Source organism: Hypanus sabinus, chromosome 5 (assembly GCF_030144855.1).
Source record: "Hypanus sabinus isolate sHypSab1 chromosome 5, sHypSab1.hap1, whole genome shotgun sequence".
Taxonomy (NCBI): domain Eukaryota; kingdom Metazoa; phylum Chordata; class Chondrichthyes; order Myliobatiformes; family Dasyatidae; genus Hypanus; species Hypanus sabinus.
Genome location: NC_082710.1, coordinates 99733912 through 99758135, shown reverse-complemented (window position 1 = coordinate 99758135; position 24224 = coordinate 99733912). Strand labels below are relative to the sequence as shown.

At 39.8% G+C, this 24224-nt stretch overlaps 1 protein-coding gene across 4 annotated transcripts in view; it reads left to right on the top strand.

Moving 5' to 3' along the window:
- The window catches only part of LOC132394296 (zinc finger E-box-binding homeobox 2-like), a 151816-nt gene that overhangs the window by 112924 nt on the left and 14668 nt on the right, over positions 1-24224 (top strand). For all 4 annotated transcript variants that reach the window (XM_059970259.1, XM_059970261.1, XM_059970258.1 and 1 more), the window contains exons 4-5: positions 12313-12384; positions 17179-17367. In XM_059970259.1, coding sequence (XP_059826242.1) covers positions 12313-12384; positions 17179-17367 — 261 coding nt within the window. The remainder of the gene's footprint in view (positions 1-12312; positions 12385-17178; positions 17368-24224) is intronic.

Here is a 24224-nt window from a genome sequence, read left to right as displayed (position 1 = left end):
AGGATTTACTTCTTTCCAATTTTGTAATACAGACCTTCTGGCCATTAATGTTACAAAAGCAATCATTCGTCTAATTGAAGGGGAAAACTGATTACCATCCTCATTTGGTATACCAAAAATTGCAGTAATAAAATGAGGTTGTAAATCGATATTCCAAATTGAGGAAATGGTAGCAAATATGTCCTTCCAATAGTTATGTAAAGTGGGACATGACCAAAACATGTGGGTCAATGAAGCCACATCTGAATGACATCTGTCACATTGAGGGTTAATATGAGAATAGAATCGAGCAAGCTTATCTTTAGACATATGAGCTCTATGTACAATTTTAAATTGTATTAAAGCATGTTTAGCACAAAGAGAAGAAGAATTAACCACTTGTAAAATTTTTTCCCATTTTTCTGTTGATATATTATATTAAAGTTCTTTTTCCCATTCTTGTTTAATTCTACCTAATATTTCTGGTTGTATCTTCATAATCATATTATAAATAAAAGCCACTAATCCCTTCTGACAAGGATTTAAGGTAAAAATCAAATCTGAGAAATCCATTGAAGTTGAATTGGGGAAAGATGGTAGAACTTTATGTAAAAAAATTCTGATTTGTAAATATCTAAAAAAATTAGATTTAGGTAACTTAAATTTGTTGGAAAGTTGGTCAAAAGACATCAAACTACCTTCAAAAAAAAGATCACGAAAACATTTTATACCTTTCCTTTTCCATATGCTAAAAGCTTGCGTGGGTTTCATAAAAAAATATTCATCTATTTCCCAAGGCCTTGTGTTGAGCTGCACCCTGAAGGTTTAATGCTACCTTCTCCAGTTCTTTTTGTAAGGTGGAAGGTGGGATGGGATATGAGCTGTAGGTCAGACCAGGATAGGCACTTAGATCACTGGTAAGCATGGACAAAGGGTGGTGGGACATAACTGCAGGCCATACATTAGAGCAGAGGTTCCCAATCTCTTTTATGCCATGGACCATTACCATTAAGTAAGAGCTCCATGGACCACAGGTTGGGAACTCCTGTATTAGAGAGAGGATATAAAATGTACCTGTGAAACTTATACTTGGGAATTCTGAAAGGTAAGTGTAATGCTAGGATTTTAACACCAGAAGCAAGTGTGACACAAACAAGAAGAAATAACTTAGTGATGTTAAGCACCATGACAGGATTATTTGCTTAAAAGTCCTTTGTGTTTCTGGCACATGGGTAAGGGCAAGGTGCCACAGAGCATGCATTTTTTCTCCTTTTGTCCCACCTGAACCCTTTAATCCTGGGACAATTGTTGAGCTGTCACCATTTAATGATATGGTAGCCATGAGGCTTTAATTAATCCAGATCCTATTTTATAATTAATGGTCTACCAAAGTCAATCCAGAAGTACAGTAGTATCAATAGCAAATAAAGTCTCATTGACTAACAAGATCCCAGATAGAATCATCCAGGTCTTCGTCATTCATATCCCTGGCGTGCAAGTCACATGTTTCAGCTTTGGATATCTCCTGATTTCTGAAGGACTGTTCATTCTCTTGCCAGTAGTCCTTCAGAAATCATGATATATACAAAGCTGAAACTTGTGGTTTTCACACCAGGGATATGAATGGTGAAGGCCTCGATGATTTTATTTGGGATCTTGTTGGACATTGAGTCTATATTTTCTATTGCTATGACTGTACTTCTGGATTGACTTTGGTAGACCATTAATGCTTGCTCATTTATGCCAGACAAATCAATTACCATGACCTGATTGCTGATATTATGTGCAAAGGTTTATTGAAAAAAGCGTTTTGATGAAATCTTCAGTGGTCCTCTGTTGAATTCATCATCATTATCATCCCTATGTGCTGTGATGTATGACGTAGGCAGTCATAGCCCCAAGACCATTACTGTTCTCAACAAATTTTTGCCATTGCCCCCTTCCTATACAATACAGGTGTCCCTGGCCATTACCAATACTTTTCAGAGATTGTCTGCCTGGTGTCAGTGGTTGCATGACCAGCACTAGTGATATACACCAGCTGTTCATTCGAACATCCACCACCTTTTCTCCCAAGGCTTCACATGACCCTGATGGGCGGGTGGGGAGGAGGAAGGAAGCTAAACAGATTCTACCCCTTGCCCAAGGGTGACCTGTAGGCTAGCGGAGGGCAGGAGCACCTTACATTTCCATTGACAGAAATGTATCTCCATCCTGCCTGCCACCTGTTCTTTTGAAATACTGAGGTATAAATGCACTACTTACTTTGCTACCCACGCTCTTGCCCTTTTTGCCCTTTCAGTAACTTAAAATTATGGTCTAGGACTGCTGAGATCAAGATTACTGTGCCTGACTTGGCTGTTTCTCCCAGTGCTCAGTTTAACTGAACTATGGCTTTGCTTAATGTAAGAGCCAGTCTTCAGTTGACCAGCCACTGACTTGGATGAGTGCGACCTCCTGTTGGAATGCCAACAAGGCTCAAAGGTGTCCACTGCTCTGCAGAATGCCGAGAGATCAGAATCCACTGCATTTATCTGGTTATCACCAACTCAAGTAGCCTGCTTTTACAGAAGCTCCTGCAGAATAAAAAAAACCTGCTGACCTCTCAGAACTGTACCTCAGTGAGTGTCAGCATTTACAGGAGAGCAAGGGGAAACAGAACTTTCAGTTCATGCCAAGAAGCACTCCTAAACAGCATTGCCATAGCATGCAATAAGATTACAAAACTTCAGTACTTTTTAAATGTGGGTTTCCAAATTGTGCTATCCTTGACCACCATTTTAAGAACGTTCGAGAGATTGGCCATGCACTTGCAACAAATGCATGAGGACAGCAGGAGAATAAGGTTTTTTTTCACAAAGCAGCAACATATTCATTTCTAAATAAGCTGACAAATGTCATCTGCAAGTCTGGGCACCTGAAAACAAGGAAGTAGGTGTCCTGTGGGATATTTCGTAACCACTTTTTAAAAAACTCAGCGACAGCAGGGCTGATTGTTCTAATCTTAAACTTTGGTGCACTTGTCATTGGGGAGGGTTAGAGGAGACAGCTCAGCCTAGATGGACCTGTGATTACAGGAACCCACCATATTGTACTCCTCTTCCTCAAGTGGCTAAGCAGAAGTTGGTGCAGATTACATCTGCTTTGATCTTAGCCTTATCTGTGCACGGTCAGCTATCTTGTCTATTTTAGAAATAAGTGCTAACATTTTTAAACAGTCTTCAGTCTATTCAGGTTGCATGCATTTTCCAGGTACATCACTGACTCGGGCAGTAGAATTTGGTCATAGGAAATACTAGTAGTTAAATCTGCAAATAGGAAATGTTAATTCCAAAGGGAGCCCTCTGTGACACTCTGCTTCTGGTGAATGAACAAAAAATGGTGCACTATGTTTGGACAATTTCCAAAACACATTCCCAGCATGCAAGTATTTTTGCTTAGAAAGTGAAGCTGGACTCACTCCCTAAATGTAATTTTGTACTTCAAATAAAATCTGTCGAAGTAGAACCAAACGAATATCTGCACATTCAGCAATTGAACCTTTGGTAAATTATACCAATCTGGATTTAGCTGCATTTACCTGTCTTATTTTCATAAAACATAATACTTCTGCTATTCAACATTAATTCCTATGCACAATATTGGAATGACACAGCACAGGACTCCTGATTAAAGTTTGCACCCAGTGATTTCACTTCAGTTACATGTCCTTGAAAATTGCACGAAAAGTCCTGGAACTTTTTTCAAGAACACCCAACAGAAGATCATTTGACAGAATTCGTAATGGTAGGAGAGTTACACTTCAACACAAAAATTAACAATATTTTGGGTTGTAAATGTAAAGCTGTGGATCATGTGCTTGGTATTGTGAATCTAATAATTCACAACCACTCACAGCTTTAATCTTTGCATTTAAAAATGTCAACTTTTAAAAAAAAGATTCATCAGTTAACCAAAGAGGAATCACAATTACATTCATTATTACTTGAAAATTTTTAACTGTTAACAATAAAGTTAAAATGTAATAAAGAAATAACAGAGAGTGGTAGAAAGATAAATATGTTTAATTAGGGTAGAAGATGATTGCCAAAGGAAATGCAACTCCTACGGAAGGCACTAACACTTCTAAATTAATCTTTTATATTGAATCCTTTTCATGCATCTAATGAGAATAATGATTCCTAGTGTTGTTAACCTTAGGATGTAGGAACATTGTCCAATCCCTGTCCCCTTTGTTGCAGAATGAATCATATGTTACAATTTAAGTTATATGGCATGAGCTTGGGTGTCATCTATAAATGTATGTTGTTGGTTTCACTACTGACAACTGAGTAATGATCAGAAGTTTTCCCTATGTACTGTTTCTACTACAATACAACATTAACAACCTATTTCAGATGTTATCGGACATAAAGCACTTTGGAACATTTGAATCTTGGTTTTATTAAGAATAGAAAACCAAACCTCAGACAAACAGTAATGTTTTCAGACAGTGGCTCTTTGACGGAAATTCAGATGATATTAATAAAAACTTTATCTATCTTGTATTATTATCCTGTTAAAAACTCCCTGTTCCATCTTGATATTATAATGTTGGCAGCTTTTTATTCATCAAAAGTTTCAGTTAAACTTTTGAGTTCTTTCTACACTTCTCGCTCTGCATAATTTGCTGCCATATCTTAGATCCTTCTCTGAGGAAGTATCAACACCACATGGTTTTGAAGTTGTCTGTGCAAGCTAAACTGGAGGTTAAACACAGAAAACACTTTCTCTCATTATTGTCAGGTTTTTTGAATTAAATTGCACTCTTTGAGATCTCCCACTGGTCCTTAAAAAACATTTACAATGTCAATACAATTACTTTTCAATAGTATTATCTAAAACCGTAAGTGGAAAAGAAATTATTGTAATGCAATGTTTTATAGGTAAAACAGTCTTTTTATTTTTTTATAATTTTCTCTGTATAATCTCTTTTACTTTTTCCTGTGAAGATTCTAATCAGCTTGACTTTTATCTACAAGTTTAATGCCCAGGTTCAGCCACTCAAATAGCCTTTAAAAAAATGGTATAATTTGCTTGGATTGTCAGAACTGATACTGGGATTTGAAAATGAATTGCATTTAACAAATGTCTGTGCTGGTTCAAAGAGAGCACAGGTCTTTGTGAATGTAACATAATTCCTCCCCTCAAACCTCCAGCTCAAGACATGGGAGTCAGCTGCTCTTTTAGCTTGGGCACCAAATTCAGTTATAATCTGTATTCACAATTTTCTTTTTACAACTGATTATAAATTACACTGAAAATATATGTGGAATTTCACATGGGAACAAACCTCAATACAAATCTAAACAAGGAATATAATCTATTTTTGACATACTTGCTGGCTTTGTTGTATTTGCAAGTAAACACAACTCATTTGACTCCTTGCAGTAAATATATGCCTTAATTCAATTTACAAGGAGGGATTTAAAACTGCAAATATTGACTCAGAAAATTTGAGAGGCATAGTGGCTTAGAATTTTGACATTTCTCACAGCAGGTCCAAATGCATTTGATATTGGGCATAAGTCTCCGTTTCTCAAATGTCTAGTAATCTCCCTGCCTCCCCTTCACCATTCCCCATTCCTGTTTTCTTTCCTCATATGATTTCCTTACCCGCCCATCACCATCTTCAGGTGCTCCATCCCCTTCCCATTCTTTCATGGTCTTCTACCATCTCTTATCAGATTACCCCCTCTCCAGACCTTTACCACTTCCATCAATCAACTTCCCAGCTCTTTACTTCCCCCTCTCCCACTCCTGGTTTCACTATCACCTACTATCCTATAGGTCTTCCTCCCGTTCCCCCACTGTCTTACTCTGACATTCTTTATAATCCTGATGAAAAGTCTTGGCCCAAAACATCGACTGCTTACTCTTTTTTGTTGAGGCTGTCTGGCCTGCTGCGTTCCTCCAGCATATTGTGAGTGTTGCTTTTGATATTGGGCATTGTTTTGGTGAGCCAAGCTAACATGCAGATGCCAGCTTTGTATTGGCCATCAATAGTCCTTAGGTAAGTAAGGTTCTCAGAAAGGCAGGGCACGAAGCACAGGATGATTGATAGGAGCAACCAGGAGTAATGTGTGATGTTCAAAGTAAATTTTATTAATTCCAAGTACATATATGTCACCACATGTACTCCTGAGATTCATTTTCTTATGGACATGCTCAGCAAATCTATAGAGTAGATGCAGCTATAAAGGAGGCAAGACAACAACTATATTTCATTAGGAGATTTTGTTTGTCGCCTCAAATACTTGAAAACTTCTACAAATGTACCCTGGAAAGCATTCTGACTGGCTGTATCACTGTCTACTATGATGGGGTTGGTGCTTCTGTATACGATTGCAGTAGTGAGCTCCATCATGGGTAGTAGCCTCCATAGTATCCCAAGACATCTTCAAGGAGCAGTGCCTTAGAAAGGCAGCTTCCATCATTAAGGAGCCCCACCATCCAAAACATACGCTCTTCACACTGTTACCATCGGGAAGGAGGTACAGAAGCCTGAAGGCACACTCTCAGTGATTCAGGAACAGCTTCTTCCCTCTGCCATCGGATTTCTAAATGGACTTTGAACCTATGAATATTACCTCACTACTTTTTATTTCTGTTTTTTTGCACTACTTATTTAAACTTAACTCTTTAATATATATATATACTTTATGTAACTCATTTTTCCCCTCTATATTTACTTGTGATGTATTTAATTGTAGTGCTGCCGTAAAGTTAACACATTTCACGACATGCCAGTGATACACATTACATCTGATTCTGATTCTGAGAATAGTATCTATAACAGGATCAATGAAAGATCAACCAGAGGACAGATGCAAATATAAGTAAATAGCAATAAATAATAAAAACATGAGATAATAAGATAAAGAGTTCCAGAACGTGATTTCATTGTTTCAATGATGGGGCAAGCGAAGTTGAGTGTAGTTTTCCCCTTTTGTTCAAGAACCTGATGGCTGAGGGGTAATCACTTTTCTTCAACCTGGTGGTGCGAGGCCTGAGGCTCTTATACCTTTTATCTGATGGCAGCAGTGAGAAGAGAGCACGACCTGGATGTTGGGGATCCCTGATGATGGATGCTGCTTTCCTACAACAGCATTTCATGTAGATGTGCTCAATGATTGCTTGGGAGGGCTTTACCTGTGATGTACTAGGCTAAATCCACAACTATTTGTAGGATTTTCCATTCAAAGGCATTGGTGGCCAGACAATATACTCTCCACTACACATCCATAGAAGTTTCTCAAAAGTTTTAGATGTTATGTGGAATCTCTGCAAACTACTAAGGAAGTAGAGGTGGACATCACATTAATGAAACTTTCAACTTTAGTAGCCAAGAAAGCGGTAAGTCATTTTGGTCCTCTTCCCTGTGCGCTCTGCACTTCATTCATGTTTAGCATTGATCAACCAAAAAGTCAAATCCCACAACTAACAACATTTAAAATGTAATTGGACAGGAAGTCGGATAAGGAAAGTTTAGTTATCTGGGCCAAATACAGGCAATTGGTACCAGATAGATGGGCATATTGGTCAGCATGGATTGGTTGGGCTGAAAGGCCTGTTTCCCTGTCTCTATGAATCCATGACTTAATGCTATTGTTGCTCAAAAACAACTTAGGACCAATGGGTGTGTGAAGTGGGCACAAGGGTAGAGAAGGGAATAGAGTCTTAGTGTAGGCAATCAGCAATTTAGGACTTCATGTATTTGTTATGCATGCAGATGGCTTTGCAAGTTCAGTTGTTGATAGTGAGGGAATTGAAAGAATAATGATTAGGTGGGTAAATGGATAAGATTCAAAATCTACAGTGGAGCAGGCCAAAGGGACTGCATGAACTGCTTTAGCTTCTATTTTTTCTGTTCTCATGAAGTTTCATCAGTTCAGCTCTGACTGCCCACATGGCAAGTCACTGCTTTCAATAGTAATTCAGTGCAAAATGCTTTATGAAATGTTTCAAGATGGTACTACATGATATAAGTGTATATTAAATAACTATATCTTAAAAAGACATTAGCCAAAACACAAATACTGAAGGTGCAAAGTTTCACTATAATGTTTATTATCTTCAAAAAATGCAGCATTTTCCCTGTGACAAAAATTCCAGATTGAAAATGTGTGTATAATAGAGTGTGGACAGTTGAGGTGGTATAGAAAATAATTTAGTGCCCTGTTAGGTGCTGGATTGTTTAGTTGTTTAGCTTCTAATGGTATCAGTCACATGTAGCTGCTGGTCAGAAAAGCCCCAGATAATTTTATGCATTTAAGTACTTTGATAGAAGGAATCTTAGCCAGTGGAGGGGGAAAGATTCAAGGGTCCTACAAGCACATTAAACATTTTCTGCTGCTCCTCCATAACAGGAATATTCTTTGTTTTTTTCATTCCCCTGGCTGGTGTAGGGCTCCATGAGTGGTTGTTGCCCTCAGATATCTTGTGTAAGAAGCCATTGTTCACATGTGAATGAAAAGGCTGTCTGACAGTGGCCGATGTGGTAGCCAAAGCCAATACTACAGTCATCTGCTGTGCTTACATTGGTAATATCAGTAGGAACTAGGCAGAGTTATGAAGAATCAGAGCCAACCTAATATTTTTGTTGCTGATCGTGGAACACTTTGATTATCTAATTGCTTAAAAAAAGATTTAAAAAAATCAAATTTAATATCATATGAGGAATGGGATGGAGGGTTTGTGTAATATATCAGTATACATTGAGACTAATCTTGACAAGTGATACCTTCCAGAATGCCACTTAGCAGCTTGAGGCAGCTCAGTCTATATCACTTAACATTTTCTTATATTTAAATTCTAAAGTAAATTAGCAAGTCTTTGGCACTGCGATGATTGACACTAAAGGCACGCGTGGAGCAGAACATTATGTGTAGTCAATCCATACACAGTTTGCGCCTACACAAGTGAAGGCATGGCAGTGTCATACCAGCTTCAGTAAGTTCTGGCAATAATCCATATTGCTAATAAGTACAATGGGCTAGTGTAAGGTCACCCCAGAGAACATGCATAACGCCCACTGCAAAGCTGTCAAGGCTACATTCTGAAGACATGGTCAGGCATTAGCGATTCATTAGTCAACTTCATTACAAGTGTGTTAACCCTTTCCCTGGATCAGAGCTATCTGCTCCTGCAGGTAGGCAACTGACTAGAGTCGGATATCTGAAACAAAGGAAAACACTACTTAATTGTATGAGGGAAGCTCCAAGCTCTTTCTACCTGGAATGAATTTGGGACATGGAGTTTAGAGATTCGTTTAGCTGAAGTAAATAGAATCAATACAGACTCACACCCCATGTCAGTTTTGAAATGAGTTAAATCAGACCTTTGATGTAAGGAATTTTTATTATACATGCTTGACACATTCTGCTTTTGCACAACCAAACAGAACTGAGACACCATGATCAGCTGTGAGGGAGTAGGAGTGAGTTCTATGGATCAACACAGTCAAGGCATGGAAGTAGTAGTCAAAGAAGGGAGAGGTGTGAACCAAAAATTAGAGCTACTTGCTTTGCCATATAGAGAAATAAATAACCAATTTTACTTCTTGGCCCCTCTAATCATTTCCCAAAAAAAACCGAAAACCTGAATCTCAGATTTAAAATTGACTATTGAATTTGAATTGGCTTTCATTTTCAGAAAAAAGATCCAGAAATTTACCAGATATGTTTCCTAACTTCAGTTGTAAATGGCCTGCCAGTGGAGATGCTTTCTTAGTACAACACTTATAATTGATATCCCAAAAATTTCAGTTGAGTTACCCATTAATATTTTGAGTTCCCAAGTATACAATGGTTCCTTATGCAATGTTTCATTCAGAGTTATAGAGTTATAAAGCAGGCCCTTTGGCCAACCTGTCCATAACAATTCAGATGTCTAGCTAGATGTTGTCCTATTGCCCATGTTTGCCCCTAAACCTTTTCTCCCCATATACCTATCCAAATGTCTTTTAAACATTGCAATTTTTCCTGCTTCTACACCTTGCTCCAGCAGTCTTTCCCGTTGTGCTCCAACCTGTTTTGTTAACGGAGGCCTGAATGCTTGGAGCTACTGGAGTCGTTAGAGCTGTGGTAGGATGAACAATTCGGCTGTGAAGAAATAAGTGAATGGCTAAAGTGATACAAAAATTATCTGTCTGCTTGAAAACTGGAAGACTTTGTGAGATCCTTATACAATGAAGGTTGTACATTTAACTCCTTTCAGGCCACAGGCGCAGATTCTAACCTTGAAAATAAACTGACTGCCACTTGCCAACAATTCACTCACTGACTAATTCGTAATTTTATCTTCTGGTGACATAGATCATAATTTTATAATATTATATAATTTTATTTTAGTGATTTATTTTCATTCCTCCAGCAGCAATTTTATCTATACTGCTTTACACAGATGCACAATCTGAGCAGGCAGACAGTATTGAAGCTGTTATACGACACAGATACTCATGCACATAAAGATATTCCTCAACTGGCAATCTGTCATTGCTAAACTCTGAAACAATTTTACTTCTGTGCCACTCAATGAATATTTAGTGTCAGTATGGGCTCAGATGTTCTTCTCCTTCAGATCTACTCTCCCCTCCTCTTTATCTCTCTCCTCTCCCTCTCCCCCCTCCCTCGCTCACTCTCTTTCTCACTCTCACACACTCCCTCTCTCTCTCTCTCTCTCTCTCTCTCTCCCCCTCTCTCTCTCTCTCCCTCTCCCTCTCCCTCTCCCTCTCCCTCTCCCTCTCCCTCTCCCTCTCCCTCTCCCTCTCCCTCTCTCCCTCTCCCTCTCCCCCTCTCCCCCTCTCCCCCTCTCCCCCTCTCCCCCTCTCCCCCTCTCTCCCTCTCTCCCTCTCTCCCTCTCTCCCTCTCTCCCCCTCTCCCCCTCCTAATCTCTCTCTCTCTTTCTCTCTCTCTCTCTCCCCCTTCTAATCTCTCTCTCTCACTCTCTCAGGAAATAGGTTCTCAGCTGAAGAGCGTAGTTGACCTGCTCAAGTTCTTTCTGTTCCTTCCGGTTACAGCACAATAAAAGTTTTGTGTTTTGAATTGTCCTTGACATTCTTTTATCCCACAATGGTGGACACAGTGTGCTGGAAAACATGACATCATTATCACTGACTGACGCTCAAATATATCACCTGCGAATTGGCTTCTTTTTCTTCTTCAACCCTTAGCGTCCAGAACCAAGTGGCTCTTTGAAATTTCTTCCATGAACAATAAATAATAGCACATTATGATTGTTTTAGAGTGTATTTATTGCTTTCTTATATTAGTTAAGAAAAAGAATGATTAAGTGATCTGTAGTGAGAGAACTTAACATGTACTGAGGAGTGCTTAACAAAAAGGCTTTCTGATATCTGTCGTCCATGGCTGCTGTATTATTTATTGTGGCACATTGATCATTTTGCACTCGAAGACAACGACATGTGTAAAAAAAGTGTTTTTGCCCGTCTTTCTTTCAAACCTAGCCTCAAGGGACTAACCAAAGGGATACTGCCTCTTTTACACAGCGTGAATGTTCTGTTTTGAGTCTAGTTTGTTTACAAGGCCATGATTGTAGTGGTTTTCACTTTAGGTGCCACACAGTCTATGCAACTGCAACAACAAAACTGAGTTCAAGAAAGAAATTTGTAAACATTTTTTCCTATTTATGAATGCTGGGTGAAGCAAACAGATAGTAGAGAACTGAAGTAAATCTCTTACCCTTTACCTAAAAAAGGTACTCAGATGGTTAGAGAAGTAGAAAGCTGGGGCATTGCCATTATTACACAAAAATTGTGTCATTTATTTCCTTAGATGGTTAAAGAACCCTCAGATGAAAAACTTATGATACACATGACTCACATTAGTCACATGGATGAGCAACAGTATAATACATTGGCTATATTTCTATTAATCTCTTACCAGAAATACCTCAACTTCAGTGTATATTTGTGAATTAAAATTGCTGACTTGGATTGTTTTTTGAAGCTGACAGCCCTATTTTTGTGTGGGTTTGTTTCTCTCTTTAATTCTTGGGACTTTTTAATCCCCATTTTCTTCCTTGAGTACCTTTGTTTTTCATTGCTAGCTGTAACACTGAAGGTAAATAAATACTGCTCTGACGCAGAGTTATTGGATTCATTGAAAAGACGAGAACAAAGTTGATGAAGCCAAACGTTCAGTGCAGTCTGTGTTTACCTTAAAAGAATCCCTCACTTCACCAGGTCTTGCTTGCTGTGACTGGCAGTTCCAACACCACTGTAAAAAAAACCTCATAAAAATTAGTCCCTTCTCCTGTCCTCTTTCTCTACAGAAGAAATGAAGGAAGACTATGACACCATGGGGCCTGAAGCCACACTTCAGCCTAGTAGAGTTAAAGGTACAGGTGAGTACATATGTTCTCTCAAGCATTTTTCATCAGTATGATGTTTTACCATAAAAGCCTCACCATAAAAACTTGTCTGGCTGAGGTGTGCTCTGAATAAAGCTGTGGGTTTACTTCAATTAGATTTATATCAGCCCTTACTTTCAGTCTTCCTGCGCTTTCCAATTAGCTTTCCCTTACAACCATGTACCACCTCCCAAATAATCTAATGGGTTCAATTCCCTGTGTGTGGCTGGAAATCCACAGATGTAGTAATGTTTGTGTATCTAACGGTCTCTGCAGTCTAAATTAGCTTATTCTTTACGTAAACAACAGTAAATTAAACAGCAGACAGTCATGGGATTGAGTCCCTTTAATTCTGATCCAAAGTTCTTCAAAGCCATTCTAGGTGAATCCAACAACTGATTTTAAGTAGGAAATGAGGAGCCATGTGTTCATGAGCATTTCAAGAATTTTTTTTCCACCTGATAAAGAGCTTTTATTAAAGCCACCACACAGCAGTATTGAAAACTTGTATTCTTTGTCCTAGGTAGTTTCAAATGAGCTCCTTTCTCCTTTTAAGTGGGCTGAGCCCTTTTTTATATTTCAGTTCATCAAGGTGTTTTCCAGAATGCAAATCAAAGTTGCAACTCTGAACCACAGAGACGTGCGTTTCGGTCTAAATTTAACTTCAGATGGGAACTTTACCAGTAGCTGGTTGCACTATGACATATTTTGCTAATCTCGTGAAAACTGGTCACAGGTTTTGAAATAAACAGAGGCAATTAGCTAAGCTGTTTCTGATTTTGCAAGAGCATCAAAAACCAAAGATAGATTTAAATACATATTTTATGTTCCGTTTCAGTCCTGTTCAGCAGGTTCCTCATACTGTATTTTCAAAGACTGCACCACCACCCTATCTGACAAGTCAGGATCTACTGTAGCATTTTGATGTTGGCAAAACATATAATTTTTAATATTTTGTTCTTTAATGGGATAATCTGTTACTCTAATAAAGTTATAACTTAGACTTTTAAAAAATTTATTGACATACAGCACAGAGGAGGCCTTTCGGGCCCTTTGAGCTGTACTTCCCAGCAATCCCCTAATTTTATCCTCGTCTAAACATGGGACAACTTACAATGACCAGTTCACCTACCAACCGGTACACCTGAGAAAACCGGAGTACCCGGAGGAAACCGGTGTGGTCACAAAGAGAACTTACAGACTCCTTACAGGCAGCGGTGGGAATTGAACCCAGGTCTCTGAAACTGTAAAGTGTTGTGAACCTAGGCCACTGGTGCTGTGCCATCCTAATTTTTCTTTTATTCAATGCTGTGTAAAAAATTCTTCTTTATTTATTTCATCACTGTAAACTGACAGGCCAATTTAAGTTTATAATTCTCTGTAGTACGGTGAATTTTTGGTTGACCATCCATTCTTTTGTGGGTATTATGCCACTATTCCAACATTACTCTTATGCTTAATGGTAGCTTTCAATGCGTGGCCATTAGTATAATTGTGCACGTGAGAGCTTTTTGATTTAGATCTGCCACTTCATTTTCAACCTATAGTAAGTGGATTTAGATAGAACTAAATCCAAGACTTTGGATGGGTCATTACCTAAAGTAGATTACCATTTCTGCTTAGGCCGGAGTGATCTTGGAAAAGAAGCCCCACCAGTTTGATAGGCTGAGGTTGCTAGAGTGAAACGTCAGCTTCAGTGATGAATTGGAAATTGGTATGTGTTGCACTAATTTTTTTCAGGTGCAAAATGGACTCGAAGCATCTTGGTTTAGTAATGAGATAGACTGCACAGAATCTTTACAGGCTTTAAGCTCATTGCCAATCAACAGTGACCATTTTTAATGCATCCTGAGCAACTTCTTGAAACAGAAGTACAACTTTTGGATTCTGCTAGTTAGAGTACAAAATAATCCCTTTCCAAAAAAAAAATGTTAGTGATGGCTGTCCCTGCTCAGAATCCTCCAGTCATCCATGTGACAATATGGAAGTATAAGCAGTTTGTTAGTGAAGTGGCGTATTTCCTGTTTGGACTGCAGGTTCCACACAATCAGGCCCTCAATCTCTACCATTTATTTATTTATTCAATTTTCAGTATCTGGTTGTCACAGGAGAAGGTCTGAACTTATAGTCCCTGAGAGTCACCTCCTTGAAATGCTGTCCTTCTGGAAAAGGTACTCCCACAGTACCACTGGGGGAGAGGTTCAAGTCAAGTCACTTTTTATTGTTGTTTCGACCATAACAGCTGATACAGTGCACAGTAAAAATGAGACGTTTAGGATTAAACCCGTAAACAATGGTGTTATATTTTCATGTCAGGATAGTATGAGATCCTCAGACAATGGCATTCTCAACTACATGATTTCCATCACCCATTTCAGCACCCTTTTCCAGTTCTACCCCGATACACTGCCACTCCCCCACCCCTACCTTTCTCACCACTTCAGCAAGAGATGCTAGAGACAATTTTCCTCTCAAGCTCTGGAAGATTGGAAGGTAATCTATTTCCAGATTCTCCTCAATACTGAGTTTGAAGTGAGCACAAAGCAGAGAATAAAAACAGCATGGGGAAGCATCAAGTTTCACCTTGATCCTGCCCCTCAAAGCATAAGAGTTTCAAAATCAGGTGTAATATCAATGGCATATGTCATGAAATTTGTTGTTTTCCAACAGCTGTACAATGCAATGCATAAAAATGAAAACTATAAATTATAAGAAGTGCGGGAAAAATACTGAGCTAGTGTTCATGGGTTCATTGTCCTTTCAGAAATCTGATGGCAGAGGGGAAGAAGCTGTCCTGAAACATTGAGTGTGTGTCTTCAGACTCCTTTACCTCCTCCTTGATGATAGCAATAAGAAGAGAGCATGTCCTGGGTGATGGGGTCCTTAATGATGGATGCCCCTTTTTCAGGCATCAACTTTTGAAGGTATCCAGGATGCTGGGGAGGCTAGTGCCCATGATGAAGCTGGCTGAGCATACAACCTTTTACGGCTATTTCCAACCCTGTGCAGTGGCCCCTCCATACCAGACGGTGATGCTCTCCACAGTATATCTGTAGAAATTTACAAGTGTCTTTGGTAACATACCAATTCTCCACAAATTCCTAGTGAAACATAGTCGATGCTGTTCCTTCTTTGTAATTGTATCAATATGTTGGGCCTAGGATAGTATCCTCAGAGGTGTTAACACCCAGGAACTTGAAACTGCTCACCCTTTTCACTTCTGATCCCTTGAAGAGTACTGGAGTGTGCTCCCTCAACGTCCACTTTCTGAAGTCCACAATCAATTCTTTAGTCTTACTGACGTTGAGTGCAAGGTCATTACTGCAACACCACTCAACCAGCTGATCTATCGCACTCCTGTATGCCTCTTCATCGCTGTCTGAACTTCTACCAACAATAGTTATGTCATTGGCAAGTTTATAGGTGGCAATTTGCCAGGAGAGCATTTTGTCCAAATATTTTGTGACCTGTTGGCCTAGAAATTCAGTTGTTAAATACTATATTTTTTTCATTGATACCCAATGGGTAACTAATTCAGTTCTAGATGTAAAGCTAGAAAAGGGGTTTGGGGCCATTTTGCTTTACCATAGTACACCAAGCGAATCACCCTGTAGCTCCTAATATGACATCTGCTTTGGGATGTGTCAACTTCATTCTTTATGCAACCCCTCTCTGAGAGATTGGCTGGGAACATAAACAGTTGTCTCAAGATTGCTTACTTTTGAACATTGAGGGGTCTTTCAATGTGCTAATGGATTGGGAACCAGTAGACCTCTTAGTTACCTTAGGATTACCTCCTAACACTTCTCTGATTCCCCCCCCCCTTTCAAATCTTGGTACCATCTTCCCCAAGTCCAGACCCTGACCCTTCTGGTCTTTGATCAACTGATGTCCAGGCCTCAGACTCCTTCCCAGCTTAGTCCTTCCAACATATCAACGACCACTTTGCCTCATCAGCTGGATGTGTAATTCTCCAACCCTTTATGGCTACCATTACTCTCATCCCAGCTTAACGCTTGGGCCTCCCAACCCTTCTCCTGTAAACTTGGGCCCATTACCACCCCCCAACCCCTGTCTTAAGTCGCTGTTAAAAAAAGTACAATGCCCAAAAATTAATGGCTGCATTGGGGATGCAGGATGGGCATTACCAGTGCTCTCTCCAGTACCAGTCTGGCATGAACAGTTAAGACCTTTAAACTTTTAAGAGCACTTATAATGTGCCAATGAACTGGTTAACTTCTGCACCAAAAAAATTGTAGTTACTGAGTTTAAGGGAATCTCCACTTTCTCTGTGCTGAAAATTTCTTGGTAGCCATATTGTTACTGAAATACATAGAATTGCTGGCTATATATTTTTTCTTCTTTAAATAGCACCAAGATTCCCAATGCAACTATGAAATGCCAGTAACAAAAAATAAACAAGGAAAAACCCTGAAAGATAACAAGACTGAGGAAAACAGAAGTAAAACTTGGCATGGTAGCAAGTCAGGCAGTTTAGGCTTGTAATCAGCATGTACCAATAAGGGTCTGTCATTTCCTGGCTAATGAAGGCTGTGGTTTTATTTGCTTTGTTTGTGATTATTTCAGCTATCTCCACCTAACAGTTAGAGTTCCCACAAGAGCTAAACAGTATGGGGAAGCAAAAATTCCAAGTAAAATTGCAGTTCTTCAAAGCTGTGCGTTGTGACTCGAGAGATGCCAAGTCATTCTGGCTTGTGCAGTGAGATTGGTCTGTGCAGAACTGACATTCTTCTCCCCTTTTCTGCCTTTCTCAATGTCTTTTTTTAGGAAAGACTGTCGATTGCACGTCAGATCTTGAGGAGTATTTTGCCAAACGGAAGCTTGAGGAAGGAGACAGCCATGCGGTTAGCATTGCAGAATACTTGCACCGGAGTGACACAGCCATTATCTATCCAGAAGCGCCTGAAGAACTTTCCCGGCATGGAACACCGGAGGCCAATGGGCAAGAGGACAATGGTGAGCCTCTCCCTGCCCATTAGCCATTACACTGATACTTTCAGCTACCTTGTTTATAAGTCATTAAGTGCTTTGAGTGTTTACACTAAAGCAATAGGAAATTAGTAACAGCTGAGGGAAGCCTATCTCAAATATAAAACATAGAACAACACAGGTCCTTTGGCCATTGATGTTGTGCTGACATTTTAACTTACTCCAAGATCCATCTACCAGGGGTTCCCAACCTGGGGTCCAAAAACCCCTTCTTTAATGGTATTGGTCCATGGCATAAAAATGGTTGTAACCCCTGAAAAACTCTACCCTTCTACATAGCCCTCCAGTTTTGTTCATCCATGTGCTTTCATAAGAGTCCCTTAAATGTCCCTAATGTATCTGCCATCACCATCACGGCTGACACCCTCCACGCTCTGTGTTTAAAAAAAACTACAGTACCTCTGGCATCCTCCCTAATCTTTCCTCCAAACACAAAATTATGTCTCTTCACATTAACCATTTCCACCCTGGGATAAAAGGTCTATTCCTGTTCCTGCTGTCTCTGTCTCTTATCATCTTGCACACCTCGATCAAGTCACTTTTTATCCTTCTCTCCAAAGAGAAAAGCCATAGCTTGCTCAACTCATCCTCAAAAGCCATGCTCTCTAACGCACTTTCTCATAGGCTGAAATTGTGTTAAAATTGTTAAACGGTATAACATTTTTGTTTAATTTTAACGCAGAAGAGTAAGTTATGTTTAGTTATTTGAGAGGATTTTTTTCACGTACAACCAGTGACATACGAGGAGTGTTTGATGACTCTGGGCCTGTAATCATTGGAGTTTAGCAGAATGAGGGAGGGATCTTGTGTACATGTCAAATTTTGAAAGGTCTGGATAGAGTGGATGTGGAGAGGATGTTTTCTGTGATTGGTGAGTCTAGGATCAGAGCGAGCAGCCTCAGAATAGAGGGATGCACATTTGGAACAAATATGAGGAGGAATTTCTTTAGCCAAAGGTAGTGAGTCTGTGGAATTCATTGCCACAGACAGCTGTGGAGGCCAAATCATTGGGTCTATGTAAAGCTGGGGATTTGTAAGCATATCAAAGGTTTGAGAAAGAAGGCAGGAGAATAGGATTGTGAGGGACGATAAATCAGTCATGAAGGAATGGTGAATCAGACTCTAGAGGCTGGATGGCCTAATTCTGCTCCAATGTCTTATTGACATTTTATACAGTGAAATGACGGCATCCTGAAAAACAATACTCACTGAGTCATAGAATTAGACATCTCACAAACAGGCCCAGCCCAGTTATTCCCTGGTGATCAAGATATCTATCTGAGCTTGTTCCATTTGCCAGTGTTTGGGCCAGGTCTCTAAACTTTTTTTTATCCATGAGATTTAGCAGCTATAGATACAGTAAATATTATAAACGCTCAATAATTCAGGGAGCACCTGTGGAAAGACGTATGAAGTTGGTCTTTCTAATAAAATGTTTCTCATCAGGACAGTGAATTTGCATAGTATTGCATTCTGGGAAATGGTAAAACTTGCTTCAGTCTCCTGGGAGATAGGGATGGCCATTTCAACTGTTGTATATGCTGGATATAAATTTGAACAATTTTGAGGAACATGGTTTTTCAAATTAACCGAGATTCACATTGAACCCTGTTGGAAAATATAGGGTGGTGAACGGATGTTTGATAAGAATAGATGACCTCACTGTCTCTTCCAGACGTTTCAGTGCCTTGTCATACACATATCCATACTTAAAGCTCATGTGGAATGAATGGAGAATGTCCTTACTAACACACCGCTCTGCAAATGTCACTTGAGCATGGAATACAGTGGAAGTCTGGATTAAAGGAACAGACAATTGTGATTCAGAATGTGGCAGAGTTGTTTAACTGAAAAGTTGAGATCCAGCAACAGTCTCATCTTGTGACAGTGTGATCTGATAACCACATCACCAAACAGTTACTGCAAGTTAGCAAGTGTTGTAGCACCATATAATCCTGCTTCTGCACTCTTCCCATTCAGAAATTTGGACAAATATTGTTTCTTGGTTGAAAGCATAACTTGCACATTACATCACAAACAAGAGGAAGTCTGCAAGTACTAGAAATCCAAGCAGCACGTACAAAATGCTGGAGGAACTCAGCAGGCCAGGCAGCATCTGTGGAAAAGAGTACAGTTGATGTTTTGAGCCGAGACCCTTCATTAGGACTGGAGAGAAAAGATGAGGGGTCAGAGTAAAAAGGTGAGGGAAAGGGAGGAAGAAGCAGGAGGTGATGGGTGAATCTGGGAGAAGGGGGAGGGAGTGGTGAAGTAAAGAGCTGGGAAGTTGATTGGTGAAAGAGATCAGGGCTGGAGAAGAGGGAATCTGATAGGAGAGGACAGAAAGCTGTGGAAGAAAGAGAAAGGGGAGGAGCAGCAGTGGGAGGTGATGGATAAGTAAGGAGATAAAGTGAGAGAGGGAAATGGGAATGGGAATGGTGAGGGGGGGGGGGGCATTACAGGAAGTTTGAGAATTTGATGTTCATGCCATCAGGTTGGAGGTTACCCAAATGGAATATAAGGTGTTGTTCCTCCAACTTGAGTGTGGCCTCATTGCGACACTTTACCTGTGAGTCTGCTGGGCTAATCTACTGTTTCTGGTGCTCCTGGTGCAGCCTCCTGTATATCAGTGAGACCGAACACAGACTGGGAGAGGGCTTTGCTGAACATCTGCTAGAACAAGCGGGATCTCCCAGTGGCCACCCATTTTAATTCCACTTCCCATTCCCCATTTTGACATGTCAGTCAATGGCCTGCTCCACTGTCGCAATGAGGCCACACTCAGGTTGGAAGAGCAACAACTTATATTACGATTGGGTAGCCTCCAACCTGATGACATAAACATCAATTTCTCAGACTTTCAGTAATCCATTGCCCCGCGTCTTCACCATTCTTCATTCCCATTTTCCTCCCTCAACTTATCTCATTATCTGCTCATCGCCTCCTGCTGGTGCTCCTCCCCCTTTTCATTCTTCCATGGCCTTCCATTCTCTCCTATCAGATTCCCCCTTCTCCAGTCCTGATGAAGGGTCTCGGCCTGAAATGTTGACTGTACTCTTTTCCATAGATACTGCCTGGTTTGCTTTCATGTTACATGTTGGAAAAGACTTAGCACAGTGAGGTAGGATTTCAGTTTTGTAGTTTCTTTTTCAGTAATTCATGGAGCAGTTATATAGGGAATGTTCCAGAGAAGCCATACAACAGAATACAAAAAAAAAATGCTGCCTCTTTCATTCATTTGGTGTGTTGAAACATGTCTCTGTGAGCAGGCCATTTTTGCTGCTGTACATTGGCGACAACTAGCAGAGAACCTTTCTGAAGAATTTTTCCCTCTGTGTTAGCGTGTACAGTACTGTGCAAAAACAAGTCTGTCTGGCAAAGATGCTTTCAAAAATAACACATTGAAAAGTTTCTAAATATCAAAAAAATACTATAAAGAACAGTAAACAGTACTAAGAAAACTCAATCAAATCAATATATGGTGTGACCACCCTTTGCTTTTAAAATTGCATCAATTCTAACTGCATTGTCGTGCAGTTTTATAAGAAAATCGCGGCTGCTAGGTTGTTCTAAGCATCTCGGAAAACTTGCCACATTTTTTCTGCAGACTTTGGCTGCGTTGCTTGCTTCTGTCTCTCCAGGCAGTCGATGATATTGAGGTCAGGGCTCTGTGGACGCCATACCATCTGAAACCATATGAAAAATCTAAAGTGCCTAAGACTTGTGCACGATGCTGTATACTTCCAAAGATCTTTGCCCAAAACACAGACATATAAATATTTATGTGAATAAAAAGATTCTGGGTTGATTAACCGTGAAAGAGCAACTTTCTTTGAGTTCCTGCATATTCAGTTGGTTACATTCAGGCAAAATACATGATCCCGTAGTGGGCGAACATAACAGCAACAATGTCATTCCTCTGATGACTCAAGATTAGAAAATGTCCCTGGAAAAATACATTAGTGTTACTTTCCAAATCTCAAGGACAAGCTTATTGCTCAATTACCATCAAAAGGTTTAGAAGATGCTATTGATAGTTTTGACAAATTTGTTTCTCATTTAACATATTCACCAATCCAGCTGGTAGGTTTATGTAATGAGGACACAGGTTACCACCTCAGTCAATCAGCATGCATGGAAAAAAGGGGATGGTTTGATATCTTGGGTTGAGAACCTGTAAGTGTAAAGGTATCCAGTGTGTAGAATGGTCATGGAGAATCGAGACCGAGGCTGGAAGTTGATAGGTACAATCCGATGAGTGGTGGGATTTATTGATGAGCAGAACAGGTTTCATTGACAGTAGAAAGAGGGGGAGAGGGGAGGACTTGCCTGGTGCTGGGATCCCGTTGGAGTTGGCAGAAGTGGTGAAGGGTGATGTGTTTGGATACGGAGGTTAGTGAGGTAAAAGTTCAGAACCAGGGCAACCATCTCTGCTCTACCTAGGTCAGGATGGTGGTTGAGAGCAGATGTGTGGCAAATGGAGGAAACACATGTGAAGGCACCACCAACTACAGACTGATGGTTACTTTTGCCCCCTCAAATTACTTGGCCCACTGAATTCCTCAAGTGGTTTATTTTTTTTGTTCCAGGTTCCAGCTTGAGCTTGAGCAGTCAGTAATTGGATAAGTCCGATGACAGTCCAAGTAGTCTATTTTCTATCATTCAATATACCAGACAGACTTGATTTCAAATTGTTCCCCTGTGGTGCTCAGAATGAAAATATTCTTATGGCAGTCAGAATGAAAGTATGACCAAATAACCAAGTAAAGGAGAGCTTACAAATTTCCTATCTTAACTGTTTCTGGGAACATATTCCCAATTTGTGCTTGCCTAATCCAAACCATTGAAATTGTTCTTTTCAACTACCTGGATGAGTACTTGATATTAGGCCTGGACAGAATAGGCCGAATGGCCTGTTTCTGGGCTGTGTAACTCTATGACATAAGCACCATAGCCAAAATCATAAATAGCTTCTCTTGTGAATGTGGCTTTAAACATAATTTTCCTCATAAACCTTGAGCCATCAGCAGGTTTTGATTCAGTTATTATACCTTTTTCAATAACTCACCTCCTTTGCCCAGCCACTTTTTTTCAAGCTTACTGTTGAAAGAAACTCATCATTAATGATTCATAATCCTATATGTCATCATTATATATCATACTAATCTTTGACAATGCTATCAATACACATAAGAACAGATGCCCAGCCATTTCTTCTCAAAAGCTCTCTTGATTCCTTCATAATTTCTCTGGCTCCCCATTCTTCTGTTTTTTGTAGGCACTTCATAGGGAGTCACAGACGTTGCTGCTCAGGTTGGGAATTACTGCTCAATCATACCATCCATTTCTAGTGTCTGCTTTCTATTTGTGTTCAGCATGGAGTTTAGCAATGGAGCAGGAGCATTTCAAAGTTCCCTTCCCTTCAAAGCTGGCAACCCTACTCTTGGGTTCTGCTCCAATTAGACTTGACTTAGGACCCACCAAGAATTGAGAGCTGCTGTGGAAAAAAAAGGAAAAACTGAGACTTTATAGTCAACACTATTATTTTTGTGATTTTAACTTTAATAGCTATTTTAAATGGTTTTAGGTTCTCAGTTCCTTCACTTTCTATAAAAATGGTATTTTTTATTTTATTGAGTGCATTTTAATTACTTTTATATTTCTGGGTATCAGAGAGGTTCAGGGACATTGGCAGGTACTCCTAACCTGGGATCCATGGACCCCATGCTTAATAATATTGGTGCATCACATAAAAAGTTTGGGACCCTTGGTTTTTAGGGACAAGACTTCCTTATCTAAAATTTTGTAGGTGTACTTTGTTTTGGCCTCTTTTAACTTGCCATTCGAAACCCTGCACATGCTCAGGCCCTGATGCTTCAGGATCATCTGGGTAAACAAGTTTGGTCTTCCAAATCTGACCATGGTCAATCTGACTATAGCCTCTCACTGGTAAAAGCTGGGCCAATGTCTGGCAAGCAGCAGTGAATGAACAGGAACTTTGAACAGAAACGATGCGGAGACCAAACCCAAAACATTTGAAGGAAACGGACTGTGCTGGATGTGCTTTGCTGACTTGGCAACATGACTGGAGAGAGAAAGTAATTTCACATTCCATGCTGATGATCTTTCATAATAAATGGGGAAAAAGTGTCACAGGTTAATTTTCTTTTAGATTCAAAAAGGAAAAGAAGGTGGTATGGGAAAGGGCAAAGTTATACAGTGGAAAGAAAGGGATTTGAAATGCCAAGAGGGAACGTATTTGAAATGGATGGAAATATAACAAGTAAAGAGCTAAATGATTGGGCATATGTAAAGGAGTGTCAAGTAGGAAGAACAAAATTAGTGTGTATAATTGCAGAACTCGGTGTTGAGTTGGGGAAGGCTTCATTTTGCTTAGCTTGAAGATGAGGTGTTGTGCCTGAAACTTCATTCAAGCAGCGCAGCGGGCTGAAACAGAGAACTGCTCATTGTGTCTATCTGAGGCAGAGAAGCTGATGGGAGTGTAGGGAGGAGAATAAAGTGGGATCATTGTAGGATTAGAGTAAATGGTTAGCACAGACTTGTTGGGCCAAAGAGCCTATTTCTATACAGCATTGCTCTAGGACACTGTGACTTATACTTCACCATATATGAAACTCCAATTAAGATTGCCTGGGTATGATTTCATCCCTTTCCATCACAACTTTAACATCCTGTTGACTTTGATCATGACTCTGAATTAATAATTCCATATCATCTCCTTCTCTTAATATTTTAACCTTTGTAGTATTGTCCATCTTGCAGTACATAAAAAATTCCATTTAAAAAATAATGTTCTCTTTCCTCAT